An 18,472-nucleotide genomic window follows, 5' to 3' on the forward strand; every position below is an offset into this window, starting at 1 on the left:
TCCTTGTGGGCTCCTCTATTACTTGCAGAAGGAAGTTGTCTTCCACACAATCGAGGAACCTCCTGGATTGCTTGTGCCGGGCTGTACCGTCCTTCCAACAGATGTCAGGGTGGTTGAAGTCACCCATGAGAACAAGGGCCTGCGAGCGTGAGGCTTTTCCTATCTGTCTATGGAGTGCTTCATCCCCAGGTTCTCCTTGATCAGGCGGTCTGTAACAGATCCCCACAGTAATGTCTCCCATTGCTGTTCTCCCTTTAACCCTGACCCACAAACTCTCTGTGGACTGCTCACCTGTCCCCAGACAGAGTTCCATACTCTCCAGCCTATCCCTAACATAAAGGGCAACTCCCCCGCCCTGCCTGCCAGGCCTGTCTTTTCTAAAGAGCCTGAAGTCAGTGCAGGACAAGCTAAAAGAATTAGATGCAACAGAGCAATATCCCAGTTTGCTCCAGCAGAGACAAAGCCAGGACCCTCTGGAGACCACTGCATCCAGACTGCTGTATCAGTGGTATGGTAACTGTAAGCATGCCACACGTCCTTCTCCTTGGGGAGACCAGGCTGCCTTTGCTCTGGCATAGTTTCAGATCCAGCAGGGACTGAGAAACACAGCCCAGCTCAGGCACTGATCCTCTTTTGGGATCTGCAGCTTTGGCATTGCTGAGGTCAGTGGCCACACTTGATGCCCCAGTTGCCTTACAGAACCCCCCCTGAATCCAGCACCTCAAGAGGCCCTACAACATAAAGAAACAGAGTGAGGAGACCAGGGTCTATTCCTTTTACTGACACTGATTTTTCAAGTCATGAAATGGAATGGTTTGGGTTGGAAAGGACGTTAAGATCACCCAGCTCCAACTGCCTTCCATGGGCAGGGCCACCTTCCACTAGAGCAGGCTGCTCCAAGCCCTGCCCAGCCTGGCCTTGAACACTGCCACCTGATTTTGACATGGCTGTTGCGAGCAGAGACTCTCCCCCCCCAGTGTCCACAGCCATGGGGAGCCTTGGATGCAGTCAGCAGCTCCAGTGAAGGCAAAGAACAGCAACACCAGCTCTGTGCATGTATCACAGTGTTTCAGCACTGGGCAGCAGTGTTCTGGGACTGGCAGGGCGAGGGCTGATGCTCAGGAAAGGACCTGCTCTGTTTTCTAGGAGACCGCAGAGTTCCAGCATGACTCCCATCCTGAAACACTACCATCAACTTTTCAGAATGCAACCCTCAAAACAGGATTTAGTAGAAATAAAGGAGTGGGCAGTTAACAGAAATGTTCCCTTGCAGTGTGCCATAACTGAGAAATCGGGTACCTCTCTTTTTAATTGCAGCAAGATTGTTTTGAAACAGAAAAATCAGAGCATTCTCTTTCAAGTAAGGCTGGTCTGCTGTACTCTACTGTTTAAATCCATCAAAACTGACAGCTTCATATGGAACATTTTCACTCCCAACCTTCCTCTGCCTGAGAAATTCTCCCTGAGACAATCTTCAGCCAGTTCAGTCCAGACTCTGTGAGCACCTTAGGCACGAGAATCTACCACAGAGAGGGCTAATTCTTGCTAAGCAAAACAGGACCCAAGAGATGGTCTGGGAAACAGAGCAGTCATGACAGAAAGAACAGAGGCAGAGATACGGGATGAATTAATTTAGGGCAAGCATCTGCTCCCAGAACAGTGCCAGACAGGTGAGGCCTCGTGTTTTATTGCTACAAGCATCTGCCTCAGGGCACCAACTCCCAGCAGGGCTGTCAGCCCCACCTTCACATTTGCTCAGATAAACCCATCCATTTTCTTACCTCTATAATTTTATGAGTGTTTTCTAGTTCCAAGGAGGATGCTGCCTACATGGAGATGGATGTACACACCTGCTACTGAGTTATTGTCTCCACAGATGCTTGAAGAAGGCTGGACCCCATCTTTAAGCCTCTTTCACTCCATGGTAGATGGAGAAAGCACCAGCTACCCTGAACACAGAGCTGTAAAATAGTGATGGGACAAATGGCTAGCTAGATCTTAAGACAAGTGTTATGACTATATTCAATCACATTTTCAGGTTACCAACATCCAGTGAGTCTTGGCAGTGAGAAGATTACCCAGGATCATCTCCTGGCTCTTCCACCATTCTGCTACAGTCTGGTGTAAGTTCCTCCTCCTCTCCTTACTTCAGTTTCCTTGCTGGAGGGGCATGATCTCCTCACTATGCTTTTGTGAAGCATCTGCTACAGCTCTACACTTACCTCAGTTTGTCACTTTCCTTTCTAAATTGCTTCAGCCATGGCTCTCCCAGTACCACAAACAAAGGCAAGGTGATGCCTTGATGGCTAATACCAGCAAGCCCTTCTGCACTGAGTGAGCCTGGGCTGGGCAGAGAGGAGGAGGGAATATGATAACTTGTCCTTTTCCCCTGCCTGTCTGGAAAACAGGACAGATCCTGTCAGGTGCCAAGAACTCTGCTATTTTTGTCTGTGGATCACACCCTGCCAGATCAGACCCAAGAGACTTAAAAGGTTTCCTGCTACTTTGAAATTAATCTTTGCCTTCCAAGAGTGGCTCAATGCATGGTCCCAGCATGGTGTGTTCAGAATCACTCTGGGGGCAGGGGGGTTTACAGAGCCTTTTTATAACATAGAACACCAGGGGCTTAAATGAGCTTTAAACTTTGCACGATTCAAAGCACATCTATGCCTTGTCTTAAAGGCCTTTCAAGGTTTCTTCATGCTCTCAGAAGAAGGAACTGCCTCTAAGGGTGCAGTCAGCACCTTACTCTCTTTCTCTGGTGACCTGGAAATATCCATCAGATTTAATCACTCCAAGGAATTGGAAGCATTAGCTAAATTCAGGTCAAGCCACCAGCCAGAGCACCCTTAGCAGCAGCTAGGGCCACCTTTCTCACCCCTGCAGCACCCACACAGCCACACTGCTCTCTGTGGTTGCTGCCATTCACAGTGCTGAGGACACTGCCAGCGGTTCAATTTGGAGGACAGGTGAAAGCCTGGCTTACAGATCAGTGCTGGGGCTGAACCGTGCACATAGCAGCACAGCTTAAGGATAGCCAAAACCCCTTCCCAGAGCCCTTTATTCATGGCCACAGGGTTCATTATGAAGGAGCTGGTGCAGATCAGGGGTAGGTGCCAAGGAACATTTCACACTTTGCAGGAAAGGGTAACTCAGCTGCACTATGGGGTGGTGAAGAAACCAGGTCTGTTCTGCTCGTGCTCTCACCACCCTCACTGCCTGCAGCAGGGTTGCTCTGGATTGCCCCTAGCATCAACAAGAGTCCTGTCCTGGCACTCTTCTCCAGCTGACACCTTGGGGAACCTCCTTTAAGGACAAACATTTAATCCAGTCTCACAGGAATGACATGACGTGAAGGTATAAGACTGGCAGGGATCAGGGCAGGGATGCACTGAGGCAGGGATCAGAGCAGGGATGCACTGAGCCAAGCAGAAGCAGCTGCTGGTCTGTCTCAGCAGCACAGCCCTCAGAACTTGGCTGACAACGGGGATGGGCTTCCTGGAATTCTCATCTTAAAAAGGGGGGGTCAATCCAGACAGAGAATACAAAGCCACTAGGGACATGATATCTGCAAACAAATGAAGTCAGGCTGCTTTCTGTCCACCCCCCTCTATTGGCATCCCTGTAAATAATGTTTAATGCATCTCCAAGTGGGCCCAACCCCTCCTCTTCTGCCAAGGGCCAGATGTGCTGCATATCAATACACACACTTAGCTATTTCAATTTTAAAAATATGATAGAATCAGTGATGCTTAAAATGTACTTGTTAATGGCAGCAGTTTGTGACTTCATTTTACTATAATATAAACCATCTGCTCTGAGCAGGCAGCAGCTGCAGGCTGAAGCTCTGCTGCCCTCATGTCTTCACAACAGAGGGTCATCCTAAAGCTCATCTGGGGGTTGGAACTGGATGATCTGAAGGTCCTTTCCAACCCAAACCATTCTATGATTCTATCCTCAGGTTAAGACAAAAAGGCTCTGCAGGGGCCTCAAGGCTGTCTGCTTTCTCTCTACCCTAAAGAACACCAAGATGAGGGAGATGAGGGCAGGCTGCTGAGGGCACTGACTGCTTTCCTGGTGGCTCTTCACAGACCCGAGAGATTCCAGAGAAAGGTGCATTGTCCCTTCAGAAAGAAAGGGAAAGCCATGCATCCTGACACCCTCCACATACGAGGAAAGCAGGTGGTGCCACCCAACATCTCTACTTCAGATCCCACAATGACAATCCCATGATAAGAGCTCCTCTGCATCAAGTTCAGTGCTGGTTTAGCTTGGGCACAGGGCACGGCAAAGGGGTCCAGACAACCTATTTCCCAGGCCCGTCCAACAGCTCACTGCTGTTTCCCAAGGCTTGGGTAATGAGGCACAGGCTTGGCATGGGGATAGGACATCACCTCAAGAGTCATGTTGCAGTGCTGACCAAGGGGAGAGACAGAGGGAAGGGTTTAGAAAGGGATCAGATGGCCTTCCCAACTTCTCCCCTTTTAGCTTTGCCGTTCCAGAAAACTCTTCATTAAAAAAAGAGAGACAAAAAAAAGGAAAGAAAAGCAAAGCAGAAAGAAAACTGAGAGGAGACCTCTTCTCCTCCTCCTCACAGGCTGAGGCATCTGCTGGACAGCCCTCACTGTCCATCATCCATCACTACCCAAAATAAATACAAGTTTAGAGCAAAACCCATTAGAAAATAAAGTGCATCTGGAGTTGAAAGACTTCTGGAAAAAGGGTGTTGGGTTTTTTTTAGGGCTTTTTTCCTCTTTTTCTTACAAAAAATATCCTTTAAAAAAAAAAAAGAAAGAAAAAAGAAAGGGAGCAAGAGGACAGAGCACATGGCTCTTGGCATAGGGTCTACAGGGCTGTCCCATTGGGGAGAGGGATCTTAAATCCACTCTTCAGCAGGACGAGGCAGATGCATAGACCCAGGAGGCCAGCAAGCAGCACCCCCACCACAGCCTTGAGGCAGGAAGTCCTGCTGCGGGTGAAGGTGCCGGGCCCCATGATGCTCAGCAGGGCTGTGCTCACAGTTAACGTGTACAGGATGGAGACTCCCGTGTTGAGGGCCACGATCTTCCCAAACTTGGCGAAAGGGGCGATGATGCAGAAGAAGAGCGGGACGGTGGCGATCACGGTGGTGACGGCGCTCGAGACGATGGCCACCCCCACGTGACGCACGGCTTCAACTGTCCTCCACTGGCGGCACGCTCTGGGGTCCTGCCGAGGGACAGCGGCGTTAGGGGGAGTGGGGACAAGCACATGGGGCTGCGCTGAGGGTTGCCCCCTCAGCTGGGTTGACTGTACTCAGGTGCACATCGGTCTCTGATCAGTCAAGCTGGACAAGCAGCAAGCATTCCGGGCATGCTGTGAGGGTGGCAAGGCACGTCCCCTCTTGACCATCGGGCTCGAGGTCCTGCATCACAGGCAAGTGGCACAGAGGGCATAAAGGGAATGGATAAAAGGCTATAGGAAGGAAAGAGCTCACCTCTGCTTGGTGCAGTGGCAGGTTTTCCCCTGCCAGCAGGTAGCCCTCCACCAAGTGCACGCAGTAATCTACAGAGGAGCCAACAAGGATGGAGAGGGAGATGGCTTCCACAGCACCCATTTCCCAGCCAGACCAGTACATGATGGTCACCACCAGGCAGACCACCCCTGTGTGAAAAACATCGTGTTAGGCACATTTAAAGGAGTCTGGGACTGCTGCCCAAGCCCTATTGATACAAGTCAGTCACTGGGGTGTTTGGGATCCTACCCCTGCCGTTCTGCATTCTAGCCTGTCCAAATCCTTTATATGCTCCCTGCAAACACTTCCTCACCTTCTATTGCCACAGGGGCCATTCAATAAGGGACCTGCTGGAGATATTGACATGGGACATGAAAAGGGGCTGCTGTGGCAAAACTGACCGACTGATGCCAATCTAGACTAAGCGTTATGAATCCAAGCCCAGGCAAGTGTGCATGTGTGCATTGCAGGAAAGAGGGCCCTTAGTTTTGCTTGCTAGAGTTACACACAGGCTGTGCTCACACACAGGCTTTTCTTAAAGGCAAGAGTGACGTTTGTGAGCCATGTGTGGGAGCCTAAAGTGGTTTCAAAATGACAGATTTGATTTTTCAACTGCAAAGTTTAGCAACACACTTAAACCACAATCTCGTCAAATCACCATCCAGGGAGAGGGAACTATTTACACATTTGCTTCAAATACTAACAAACCCACTAAAATATTCAGCTTTTCAAATCTCCCACTGCTTGGAAACAGCAGCCGTGGTGCAGATCCCTAGGAAGTAGTGCAATTGTGATTCAGAGCATGTGGGACTTAATCACATTATTATACATAACAGGCAGGGATGGCATTTGTGTTGCTAAACCCCTTACTTAAACAAACTGAAGGGATTGTGTAGATAAAGCACACTGGGAATTAAGACACACAAATCTTTCCCAGTGTGCATTTGTGGAGTTCCTCCCATTCACCTGGGTACTTCCAGGACTAGCTCCTGGAAAGCCAAAAAGGCTTACTCAGAGTAAGAACAACTCAGTTAAAATCAGCAGAGATTCAGCAGTGCCACAACCCACCAACTTCAGGCAAAGGGAAAGCTTAATACACTGGAGATGTGATTTTACCTAGAATGCTGAGCAGCACTGGCAGCAGCAGGAGGATGTGAGTGGTGAACACTGCTACTGCAGCCACACAGATAACCAGCGAGAGGACGAGACCGTACAGGGCACTCTGCACTCCTGCAAGAGAAGAGCCACCTAATTTGACTCCTGGAAGGTGACAGTTGGGCTGAGAAAGGCACCATGTCCCTGGCTAGCAACAAGTCAGGCAGGGACTCCCACTGGGGAACACGGGAAGGAGAAGATTAAAGCGGAAAGCTGGTGATCAGCTTCTTGTCTCTCCCATCAGCAGGGTAGAGTTCCTTCCCTCCTCTATTTCCCTAGGCTCTGCCTAGGATTTTGACAGTGTACTCTGCTTGGAGCAGAAACAGGCTGTACGAGTTTGCACAGCAATGGTAAGGGACTGAAGATACAACATGTGCCCATCAGATGGGTTGGAGTGTGCAATGAGGATGTATCAGAGAGCGTGGGCTCCTCAGGGACTGAAACATGGCAGTCACTTGCCTATGATCTCCATGAAGATCTGCTTCCAGTGCTCACAGGTCTGGAAACCATGCCGGAGAGCAGAGCCCTCTGGGAAGAGCTGGAGCTGCTGCTGTAGGAACGTCTCCCATTTCAAGTAGTCAGCATACGTCTGGAAGGAAGATTTCCCTTTGTAGGTTGTCTGTAACAAGATGAACATGTTATTCTCGTGTCCTGCTCTTTTGGGCAGTGTATGTGTTGTAAGGGAAGAGGTAGAATGAACCAGCTGGAGTTGCAGTGGCTAATCTGCCATGAGCTCTTTGCCTGCACTCCCATGGTAAGAGCAAGCTGTGGCATAAGTAGCCACTTCTACCACCCTGTGAGTGCAGACGTTTGTCTGCAACAAGGCACAAACACTACATTATGGCTGCAAATGAGTAGCCAGAGTAGAAGGAGCAGAGCTAAACCCCCAGAAATAACATGAAGTAACTGTTCAGAAGGATAGATGATGATGCCATGTGCTCACCGATTCAAATGCCATGGAGATCCACTGCACCTTCCCATCCTTGACCCCCACTGCCCCATGAGAGAGCTGTCCAGGCAGCAGGTTTGGCTCGGGGATGTTCTTGCACTCAGGGTGCAACATCTGCAGAAAGGACGAGATGCTGTAACCTGGAGAGAAAGAAAAAGCAAGGGATGGAGGACAGGGAAAGGAAGCACACTAGAGCAGGGGGAGAACCCGACCCACAAAAACACCCCAAAACCAAAAACGGACACAAGAGATGCAGGCCCCATTTGCCAGCGGCTGCTTCCCCCTGCCAAAGCCCCTGAGGTCTCAGCACCAGAGTGCTCAGCTGCTGCTAGCTTGAAAAGGCACTCTGTGCCATCAGCACTGGACAGGACACCACCACTGCTGTTTGTCCCCAGCTGTCAGAAGCAGTACAAACAGCAGGCACTGAGGAGCTGTCTGCCTGGCCTGGCAGGGATCTTCTCCAGGCATGGGAATGACTTTGGCTGAAGCCAGTATACACTTCCTAGACTCATCTCCACAGCCTTGTGACCTCTGAAGCTGGAAGAGACAGTCACTGGTTAGAAGCCACAGGGGCAGTGAATGGCCTCATCCCAATGAGATCAGGAGTGATCTGATGTTATTCAGGAGCTACTGAGAAGATATTTACTTGTCCAAAAGGCTGTATCACAAACAATACCTATGACTGGAAAGAACAGATGCAATGCTGTTCTTCTTTACACTGGATTAAATCCTGAAGAATATGCCCAGTGTCTTTGGAGTTTAAGAGACCATTTCTCTTATGTCCTAGAAAGCATGACCAGGGGCCTGTTCTAGAAGGGTAAAGTTGCTGTGGAAGAAAAGGAGGCAGCAAGAAGCAGCCACCCTTTCTGGTTTGCTATTGAGGACCCCAGCCCAAACAAATACTGCTGCAAGCAGAGATGACATTCCTGTCCCACTCACTCTGTCTTTCTCATCCCCAAAATGGTTGGCACAGCGCATGGAAGCAGGAGGTGAATGGCTCATGGAGATGGGAGCTGTGACTTAAGCCAGGTGGAAACAGGTAGAGAGCTATGCTGCAGCCAGGTGAGGAGAGCTGACTGCCAAGAAATGCCTCTCCTCCCTGCACTACCTGTATCCACTACTGACTGGTACCTCCCCTTTCCTTTCCGTGCTTTATCAAGCCAGACCTAAATGTTTAAAAGCCCTCAGCAGCCACACTCCTCAGACTGGAGGGTGAGGACCAGTCTCCACCCAGGGACCCAGGATCTCCCTAATGACCCTGTGCTGGTGTTGGTCCTACCTACCAGAGGGCAGGCACTGAGCCCCTCCTGGCTTCACCAGCTCCGTGTTGCTGGCGATGGCTTTGCAGAGGCGGCACAGGTTGCCAATCTCTTTGAAGAGGTCAAAGCTGTCATCGTAGATAACGCTGCCCTTTCACAAGGAGACACAACGACAAGAGAACCACATGTGAGGCAGATACACAGCAACTGGCACGAGAAGGCAGAAGCTGAAACCTCTCCTGGCTACACAGCCTGGGACTAGCTTACACAGACCACAGGTTGTATGGTGGAAAAGCCCACCAGACATCTTTGCCTTACTAGATAACATGGGAAGAAAGTACATGTGATAACACAGGAAGAAACTACATGTGTTCCCCCAAAAGTCAGGCAGTGTGGCAGAAGCACTGATAAATGAACAGGCACCGTGCCCCATACCATTAGGGTCTGCCTAAGGAGCAGCTCTGAATGCCTGGCAGTGCTCCAGCTTTGTGCCCACTCCACTGCCTGCATTTCACAGTGCCCCCTTCAAAGGAAAGAAGCAAAGGCTGATCCTGCAACAGTGCCCCCAGATAAGAAGGTAGGAAGAAGAAGAGCAGAAAGCTGAAGCGCATCTGCCAAGTGACCAGAGCGAAGCATGAACATTCTGCGGAAAGGCAGTGAATGTGTCAAGGTATCAGCTCTGGGAGATGAGCTGTTCCTTCAAGAGTCACATTTAGTAACCTTTCCTCTGAGTAACTGATTTGTGTTTTCTCATGTTAATGCCTCAAAACAAGAAAAGCAATTATAGAAGACAACAGTTCCCTGGATCTTCAGTTTGCAGGGAGATTTTCATACTGAGCTCAAGATGCGTTTGCTTCTAAACTGCTCAGGAAAGCCAAACTGAGACTCACAATTAGAAGGTTAGATACTGCACTCAAAAAGGGATTTTCTGGAAAGTCTGAAGTGATTTCAGCAAGGGCTTCCTGATCTCCATTACTTGTGAATTTGCTAAAAATAGCAGTGTACTTTTGACCCATCACAATGTGACCATGTCTGCTCTTCCACCTGTCTAGACCACCAGACCATGCTGCCTATGCTGTGGGGATTAAGTAAACACCATCCAGGGAGAACACCCTTCACCCATCAGCCCTGAGCATGCAGATTGTGTGTACCATGTCTCCAATGACGTGGTTGTCCAGGTGCCTCGTGCGATTAACCCCTCTGATACCAAACACCACGAACACCATGGCTCCTGTGTCCACCAGCGGCCGCACCGCCGGCTTCCCGCAGCCCGTGTTCATGCAGGGATTAAATCCAGAAGTGGCTGACAGCTTTGCTTTGGGTGCTGCTGGCAAATAGAGAAGAAAGGTTGGTTACATCAGAAGGCAGCAAAAAAAATGTTTGACTCTGTGGACCTGACAGCCAGGCATGGCTGAAGAGGTCCTCATCTGCTTACCTTTCTCACTGGGAACATAAAGGATGCCTTTGGTAGGTCCATCTGGGCTAGAGCTGAGAAGACAGCCAGGAGGTGCTGCACACACTCGGCCATGGTAAGGGGGCTTGTGCGACTGGGCAAAATACAGCTTCCTGTGCAGCAAAGAAAGTTTGTTATGGGGGACCAGAGGCAGTAAAGACGTGTCCAAAGCATTATACAGAAACAGATGTGCTCAGGGACAGAAGGAAAGGAAAAGGTGAGCAACTCAAGGCCTGGATCTCTAATCATTGCATAGTCTGTGCTGCCTATTCAGCCCAAGAGTTCAGGTGGGTCAGGGCAAGATCAAGATGGGCAATGCCTTTCTGCCACCCAAAGAAGCCCCCAGTCACAGTCCTGCCCCTGTCAAGCCTTTGGCACCTTAATGATGCTACAGGCTTGCAAAGTAACTTTGCAAAGATGGGGTACATATATAACAAAGCAAGTCCTAGGACCATGGGTGTCACCAATGGAGGGCAGGACTGGCACAGGACATTAGGGAAACCGTATCAGCCACCCAGCTGTGCTGCTTTTGCTGCCTGCCCCCGGGTAGGTTTTGGAAGGTTACCTTGTTCGCTGCTGCTCCTTGGCGGCCACGTAGAAACTGAAGTCGAACTTCCAGCCTCTCTTGGTGTCACAGGACAAGGTGGTCATCATCCACTTCCTGGGGCTCGTCTGCTTAAGCAGCCCTACTGTGGACACACAAGCTGTCAGCTTCCTGGTGAAGTTACCGAAAGGCACTCTATACACCTAAGCAATGGATTAATGAAAACAGACACTTAACTCCACAGGGTTGCAGCCTGTTGCACATCAGCATCACACACTCCCCTCCTCCCTGAGCACTGGCACAGCCACACAGAATGAGCGCTGCAGGCACAAACCCAGCCAGCCCCCAGCCTGCCTCCTCCCCAGTGCGTGATGGGGCCCCTCACCACCCCCATTCTCTGTGGCCTAGGCTGAATGGTGGCTGCTTTGCCCAGGGTGAGGAACAACCTATATCGAGTCCTCCTGGGGGGTGTGTGACCAACATGGCCTGTACACAAGCAGTGCTGGCTGCTTGCCTGTGTCTGTGGATGGACAGGAGGCTGTGAGCTGTCCCAGTAGCAGTTCCTACTACAATAGCTCAGCTGATGATGCCAGGCCTCATGTGATCTCCACAGACACCCACACTTCTGCTCCTGTTGCTAACAGTCACATCACACTAACAGCAGGTAAGTCCTGTGGCGCTACAAGGTGTCACCTTTACTTTTACACAATGCTCCCTGTGTTAGCACCTTGCTGCAATGCCTATGAAACTTCACCCTAGGCTACCTACAACCTCATGGAGAGACAGGAGGAGGCTCTCGGGCTCACCTGTTGAGTGCTGCACACCTGATAGAGGGGTCCAACACCCCTGGAGTGACTCACCTGGAATGAGGGCACCTCCCCGTCTCCCGGTGACACCATCTGCCAGGGGGCAGGGACACTGGCATTGAGTGAGAATCTGTAGACAGCCGGCCTTCCCTTGCTTCTGGACTTGGAGATGTACACAGTTCCCTGGAGATCTGAAGAAGACAGAGGGTATGAGGGCAAGAGGTACTTCTCAATCACTGAATCCTACACACACAGACAGCACCAAAGCAGAGGGCTCTTCTGGTCTGTTCTGATGTGCCATCTCCTGTGGGGCAGCAGGCACAGGCTCTGCCTTCCAGTAGCACAGCACAGCTTTCACAGGTTTTCACAAGTATATCCTAAGCTGCAGTAATACCTGATGGCTTAACTGATTCATGTCAGCTCGGGACCTGGCCCAACAACTCTTTTATCCTCAAAATCCCCTACAAAGCAGGCTGAATTTATTCTCCTCATGGCCTGTCAACAAGGTTTTGACACAGGACTGTGATGCAAAAGCTCTGAGCTCCTGGTCCTGTATGCAGGCCAGCGGGATTTGTCATTATACTGCCATCGGGGTTACAGGACCATGACCTAGAGAGCAGCAGGTATTCAGGGGAATGGGAACTGTAACATGCCCCTTGCATCCAGCACTAGGACTCAGCAGGACAGGGGCTGAAGAGATTTATTTCCCATCAGCTCTTCAGAGATCCTGTACTTCAGTTTTTCACCTGAGTGGATCCCTGCGCCCTGAATCCAAACGTGGTCAGAGTTACCATGCCCACTTACCTTGCTGCCCTGTATCACTTATGCTCCCTTTGCTTCCCCAGGGTGACCCTGAGCCCCTCTTCTTTTTTTCCAAGGAGGTTCGGATGTTGTTCTGCAAACTGTGGGGCTTTTCCTGAAACAAACCTGTCCCACAAGGTTAGTCAGGAAGGAAAGAGTGAATGGCCTGACAAGAGAGCTACCAGTCCTGCACACACTGCTATTGAACTCTGCTATCGAACACCAAACCCTAAGCAGGGAACAGAGGCACAGACCCTCAGCTGGTCACTGGTGTGTCACCAGCATATATAAACAAGCAGTGTTCATTGATTGTAAAGGAATTGCTGCAGCAGAAACACTCAGGCAGCTCCTGACTAAAGCAGGAAACATGTTTCAAAACACTCCGCTCCTACAGGCCACCCGAGCATCCCTCTCCCAGTGTGCAATGGGATATTGGAACATCAGCCTCTAGCTCATGTTTCAGCTCCTTCAGCCCAGGGCTTAGGCCAGGCTGCACCCACTGTGGTCTGGGGTCCAGCACTCTCACCTGAGCAGGTAATGCAGGAGATGCCTTCAGCACTCAGGTTATATTTGAGGTCTAGCAGCACCTGGATGTTAGTGTCTGGTCGGAACAAGACTGGAGCACGGCTAGCTGGATGGAGGCGGCTAGCAAAGAATATGGACAGCAGCAAAACCAGGAGAAAGAGCCCTGCAAGGAGAAGACCATAAGTGTGTGGGACCCTACATGCATTTTGCTCCTAGGCCATACTCAGACAGCAGGGTTGTGGCAGAAAGAGGGTATTTGCAGCAGGAAAAAGGAACAGCCCCTCAAGCACACTGGCAGCTGGTCTGCCATGCCTGAAAAACTCCATCAGGGCTTGCCATGTCAGATCTGCCTGAAAAGAGACAGATGGAAAGCATCAGAGTCTCTCATGCAGTTCCCTTAGGGACTGACTGTTCCTGGGACACTCTTCCACTGAGCCAGAAGCCAACTACTGTGTCCCTTTTCACAGTCTCTTGTCACTAATATTCAAGGCTTAGGGACTGATTAAGATGCTGTTAAATCCTCTAGAATCCATGCAGATGGAATACCCCACTCCTTCCTTACCCACAATCACCCATCTCCTCTTCACCGCGGACCACAGCACCCACTGTTCCAGCAGCTCCTGCAGACGAGTTATCAAGTGGCCCCGGTTGCTCTTCTCTGCAGGGAGCTGCAGATTTTCTGGCATCACAGACACTAAGGGGACATCCCCCAGGGAAACTAGAAAGAGAGAAATCAAAGGTAGTCTCAGTGCTCAGTGTCATGAGTGTCCCTCATAGCTTTCTGCTCTCCTTTACAGCATCTTTTGCAAGGTGCTGTACAACTCACTCAAGCTAAAGACGTGGAGTAAGACCCAGGCAGAGGCAGTGACTGCCACAAGAAGCATCCTTGTTGAGTCACTGCATGCGACAGCTACACTTCTAAATCCATAGCTCAGTCCAAAGCCTATGCTTCAGGCTGTTCTTCCTCTGCCAGATTCCACTGGAATTGTCCATATGGTCACAGAGACACTGCATGTTTCTTGGGCCAAGCAAAGTTTGTCCCTGTGCCATGAAGCATGTCTTACAGCCAATTACACACTTCCTGACAGCAGCCTGGCCACTATCTGATGTCTTTAGCTCAGGGATGCTCAGGGAACTGTCCTCTGCAGGTGAGAAGTGGGCACTTGCTCTAGCAGGGTCCGTGTGCCTGGTGTGTTGCATGGCTGACCCACAAACCATGCTTGGTCACCAACTGGAACAAGCTGCTTTGCTACTGCACAAGTTACCTGATGCCCAAGGGCCCCTGGAGAAAAGCATCCTGCTGTTGACTCTGTTCAAGGGATGGGAAGGGGTTATTTCCATACATTACCATTGCACATGGCTCTGGCATACTAAGGAGGCAGCTCTTGCAGCACAGAGCCAGAGCTTAGCTGTCTGCCTCCCAAAGGCAGCTCAGGGGCTGCTCTGCAGGGAGAGGCTCCACACACTGCTGTGGGATTGATGTGCTCTCAGCTGTGGATCCATTTGCTTCCAGTTCCAGGTTGCTGGTAGGCCTGAAAGCTACTCACTGCCCAGACCTCTTCTGTTGGGTGTTTTAAAAGGAAGAGATCCCAGCAAGTTTTAAAAGCCAAGTACAAGAGCACGGCCTTGTAAGCACCCTTAGCTCAGATCAGGGCTAGAAGGATTATCCCCTGCTAACAACATACAGGGAATTTCTAGGCTCTTCTAGATTACTTATGTAGTCCCAGGCAAGTAACTGCTGCCTTCTTGCTGTGACTAAGGAGATACCCTGAGGAGGTGCTGCAGGAGAACAAAGTGTTCTCTCTCCTGCTTCCCAAATGTAGTGCTCTGAATGGCAGGGAAGAGGGAAAAACTCTTTGCTCAAAGGAGAGCTGTCCTGGTACTACAGATTAGATGTTTCATGGCTGTATCCATGTCACAATCAGTGCTTTCAGCTGGGAAGTACAAGCCACATTAGACCCAAGAGGATTAGCAAAGTAGGTATCAACACCCACTGAAGATCTCAAAGCAGTTTACAACCGTTAGCAAGCTCAGACCCCTCCACCTCCTGTGACAGCACAATCTCCAGCTTAAAAGTAGGGAAACTGAAGCATGGACAGGAAAAACTGCAGGATGAACAGGGCAGTGTGGTCCCCAGGAAGGTTCTACACAGCAGACACTTACCAGGCTCCTCCTCCACACTGAGCAGTGGGATGTCATCATCAAGATAGGGAAGTGTCTCTCTGCCTGCTCTGGAGGTGGCCTCCGAGGCAATGAAGAGATCTTCAGCCAGATGCAAGGCATTCTTCTTGGTGCACTTCTCATTACAGCTGGATTGAAAGGAGACAAAGGCATGAGTTTCAAGCCACACATCCTGCAAAGAGTTACCAGTGGGTTCCTCCAGTGACAAGGAAAGGAGCAGCAGCCTGCTCTAATTACTTGGGAAAACAACAGGCACTGCCACAATCCATTTCCATTGCTAATTGTTGAAAGGTCAGGGGCTGAGCTGCTATGGCAAAGCAGTAGCAGGCTGGGTTGGATACACAGAGCAGGGCTGAGCCATCACCACTGGCTGCTGAGTGATGGCAGTTTCAGCAGCTCATCTCCTTGCTAATGAATTAAATCAGGCCAGGTCATCTGCAGTGGTAAGGAGAAGGGCAAGGGGAAATGTGCTGACTTCTGAGAACAAATCTGCATGCCCTGCCTGCGCTCAGTCAGGAGCAATGCTGATCTCTCTGCCTTGCAGGGCTTGTGCCTCCACAGCTTGAGGATCTAGCTGTGCAGTAAGTGTTCTGAGAACATAAATGGCTCTAATACTCCACAGATGCAATGAAGAGGTATGACTGGCAGAAAGTGGGGCAAGATTTGCATAGCCTTGGCCATGAGTTCCACAACAGCATCCCACCCACACGAGGAGGCTCTGGAGCTCACCTGGTTTGGCAGGAGCTCTCTAATGGGGACACATAAAGGGTCCATATTCCAAGAGCAGCTGGCATGGTGAAGAGCACAGCTACCCAGCAGCAGGACACAATCAGTGACATGAAGAGTCCAAAGTCATGCACAGCTGGGATCTACAGGAAGAGAGAACATGGATTAACTGGGGCAGGACACCTGCAGAACCACCAGGCTAGAAAGAGATATCTAGAGGACGAGAATAGTACATACAGACCTCAGCCGTGGTAGTTAGCCGAGGTAAAGAGCTGAGCTGGAGCCCGACAGCCACTAGATCCTGTTAGATCAGTGGCACAGGAAGTATTCCCTTTGATAATGATACAGGGAGAGTGTCCACTGCCTTAGAGCAGGTAAAGGACAGCCCTCTAGGGCGAGTAAGCCCTGTGTTGGAGGAAAGGGCAGAAAGATCGTGGTGGCAGCTTCCCTCTCTATTAGGTTCTCTGGCAGAAACATAAGGCCGCACACGCAAAGCTGCAGTGTACCTGCGAGAAGATGTTGGCAGCATATGCTGCAGCCGTGGTCAGGGATGTGAAGAAGGTGGCCTTCCCCGCTGTCTGGATGGTGTGGATCATGCGCAGCCTCAGGTCCTTGAGGTGGGTGGCTTGGCGGTAGGTGTTGATGAAAACAAAGACATCATCAACCCCTAGGAAAAGAGGGGGAAGACTGTGATGCTCTGCTCACAGTAGGGACACAGCCTAAAGATCCCCTCAACATCTGACCTGCAAATATTTCACTTGCAGGTAATGGAGAGAAAGGGCTGGAAAATTCAATCTGCATTTGGCCACCATCACCTGCAGGCAGGAGTTATGGCGAGGCAGCACAGGGAGGTTTTGAGGAAGGACGTGCTTACCAATCCCCACAATGACAAAGGCAGCCACACCATTGAGTATGCCCAGGTACTGGATCCCGAACACGACGTGGTACAGGAACAGAGCCACCAGGCAGCTTAGCCCAATACTGGCAATGCCAAAGAATGACAGGAATACTACAGGAGAAAAGGAACAGGGGAAAAATATAGCACCACAGGCCACCCCCTGGGAGAACAGACACCTCTCACCTGCCCTGTTGGGATACTTGCTTCCCGAGAGAGTGCTGGTGACAGAGAACACATCAGGGCTGCAAGAGCACCTCTTCCCATGAGGCCCATCCATGAAATTACATCGGCTTTACACCAGCATTGTTAGTAAGATGGAAATCTGCATCTTACTCCTGTGAGCCTTCCTCCCACCCTGCCCACTAAGCCCTGCTCTGGAGAATCAGACCTGCATGTCCTTCTGCATGCTTCTGGGCCACAAAGCCAGGCTGCTGGGAGGGCATCAGAGCCTGAGGCTTGCACAGACACAGGGAGTCAGAGCACATCTGGATCTGTGTGAGAGCAGGGCAGCCGTGGCTACAGCCTACCTGAGCAGGAGGTGAGGATGTAGACCAGGACAGCTATGCAGCTACTGCTGATGAAGGCCAGCAACATGTCATTGTTGAAAGTCCTCCTCACTTCATAGTCAAACAAGTCCGTCCCTCCATACAGCACCTGGACTTTGCTAGGATGGGAAGATAAGGAAGGAAGAGGAATAGGAAGAGTTGAGTATACAGAGAGCAGAGTCGAGGCATTTGAAGCATGCTTCCAGTGTATGGTGCGTATTTGGCACTAACAGACAGCTCCCGAAGCCTCCAAAGCCAATTCCATCTGGAATCTTAATCACTGCTCATTATATTAAGCACATAGGTAATAACCAGCGGATGCAGGCAGAGTGAGAGCTTGTCAGAAAGCATGTGATTTACCAGCTTCTGCTTCTGGAAGCAGGCACTGAGCGGAAGTAATCCAAGATAATTTCACCAGGAGTACAATAACGCTGCACCATAGGAGGCTATCCGGAATCCCAGCTTCAGAACTGAGCCTTGGCCCCAGTTCCCTTCTGGCTTCCCATAACTGCAGCCCACTCTGTCAGTCCATTGCTGAGAACACTCTGTGGCTGGCTGCATTTCACTCTGCTTTTGAAGATCCATATCTCTTCGTTTGAGGAGCTATTGAGATTCAGAGCAGCAGAGAGCTGGAGAAGGTGCACTGACACTGGGACTCACTGCCTTCCCTCAGCTGTCTGGATACTGGGCTGCTCGTTTATCCCTTTTAGCTCTATTTTACCATCTCCCTCTCGCAAACACTGAGCAAAGCTCTCTTCAAAGTCATACAGGTGAAAAATCCCTGCATTTCCTGAAACTTATCCTGCCTGAACCTGCCCTCCCCATCTCTGTACAAAGGGCAAACACTTCTGGAAGGAATTACACTGACATGAACAAAAGCAGCTTTGGATCCACAGTTTGATGCCTTGACTAAGGACCATTTCACCTCCTGCATCAGACCAGCCAAGGCCAAATTCAGACCAGGAAGGCAAAGAAGCAGCTCTGTTAGAGCCAGTGAATTGGACTGGCGAGATGGAAGCAAACAGATCCGATGCTAGACAGGGGCTGAGTGGAAAGGCAGGCACTGGATCCAGTCTTTGGCTCCTTTTCACTGTCTCTATTAAGGTTTCTGGCATGCTGCTGCAGTAGGAAGTGGC

General features: G+C 50.5%; 1 protein-coding gene across 6 annotated transcripts in view; it reads right to left on the reverse strand.

Moving 5' to 3' along the window:
• Window positions 1-2,957: 2,957 nt before the first annotated feature.
• DISP3 (dispatched RND transporter family member 3) overlaps window positions 2,958-18,472 on the reverse strand; it is a 42,691-nt gene continuing 27,176 nt past the window's right edge. For 4 of the 6 annotated variants that reach the window (XM_057430782.1, XM_057430779.1, XM_057430781.1 and 1 more), the window contains 18 exons: window positions 17,319-17,455; window positions 16,768-16,902; window positions 16,400-16,560; window positions 15,897-16,036; window positions 15,144-15,295; window positions 13,549-13,704; window positions 12,988-13,149; window positions 12,465-12,587; window positions 11,715-11,851; window positions 10,876-11,057; window positions 10,293-10,423; window positions 10,009-10,184; window positions 8,882-9,008; window positions 7,593-7,738; window positions 7,109-7,268; window positions 6,611-6,724; window positions 5,477-5,643; window positions 2,958-5,208 (listed from right to left, as the gene is read on the reverse strand). In XM_057430782.1, the coding sequence (XP_057286765.1) occupies window positions 4,846-5,208; window positions 5,477-5,643; window positions 6,611-6,724; window positions 7,109-7,268; window positions 7,593-7,738; window positions 8,882-9,008; window positions 10,009-10,184; window positions 10,293-10,423; window positions 10,876-11,057; window positions 11,715-11,851; window positions 12,465-12,587; window positions 12,988-13,149; window positions 13,549-13,704; window positions 15,144-15,295; window positions 15,897-16,036; window positions 16,400-16,560; window positions 16,768-16,902; window positions 17,319-17,455 (2,869 nt within the window). In that variant the 3' untranslated portion in view covers window positions 2,958-4,845. Of the gene's footprint in view, window positions 5,209-5,476; window positions 5,644-6,610; window positions 6,725-7,108; window positions 7,269-7,592; window positions 7,739-8,881; window positions 9,009-10,008; window positions 10,185-10,292; window positions 10,424-10,875; window positions 11,058-11,714; window positions 11,852-12,464; window positions 12,588-12,987; window positions 13,150-13,548; window positions 13,705-15,143; window positions 15,296-15,896; window positions 16,037-16,399; window positions 16,561-16,767; window positions 16,903-17,318; window positions 17,456-18,472 lie in introns of those variants that run through there. The other 2 variants (XM_057430780.1, XR_008975095.1) reach the window with 2 other exon arrangements.

Source organism: Pezoporus wallicus, unplaced genomic scaffold, assembly GCF_028554395.1.
Source record: "Pezoporus wallicus isolate ANWC-B61680 ecotype Strahan unplaced genomic scaffold, APGP_CSIRO_Pwel_v1 contig_11693, whole genome shotgun sequence".
Taxonomy (NCBI): domain Eukaryota; kingdom Metazoa; phylum Chordata; class Aves; order Psittaciformes; family Psittacidae; genus Pezoporus; species Pezoporus wallicus.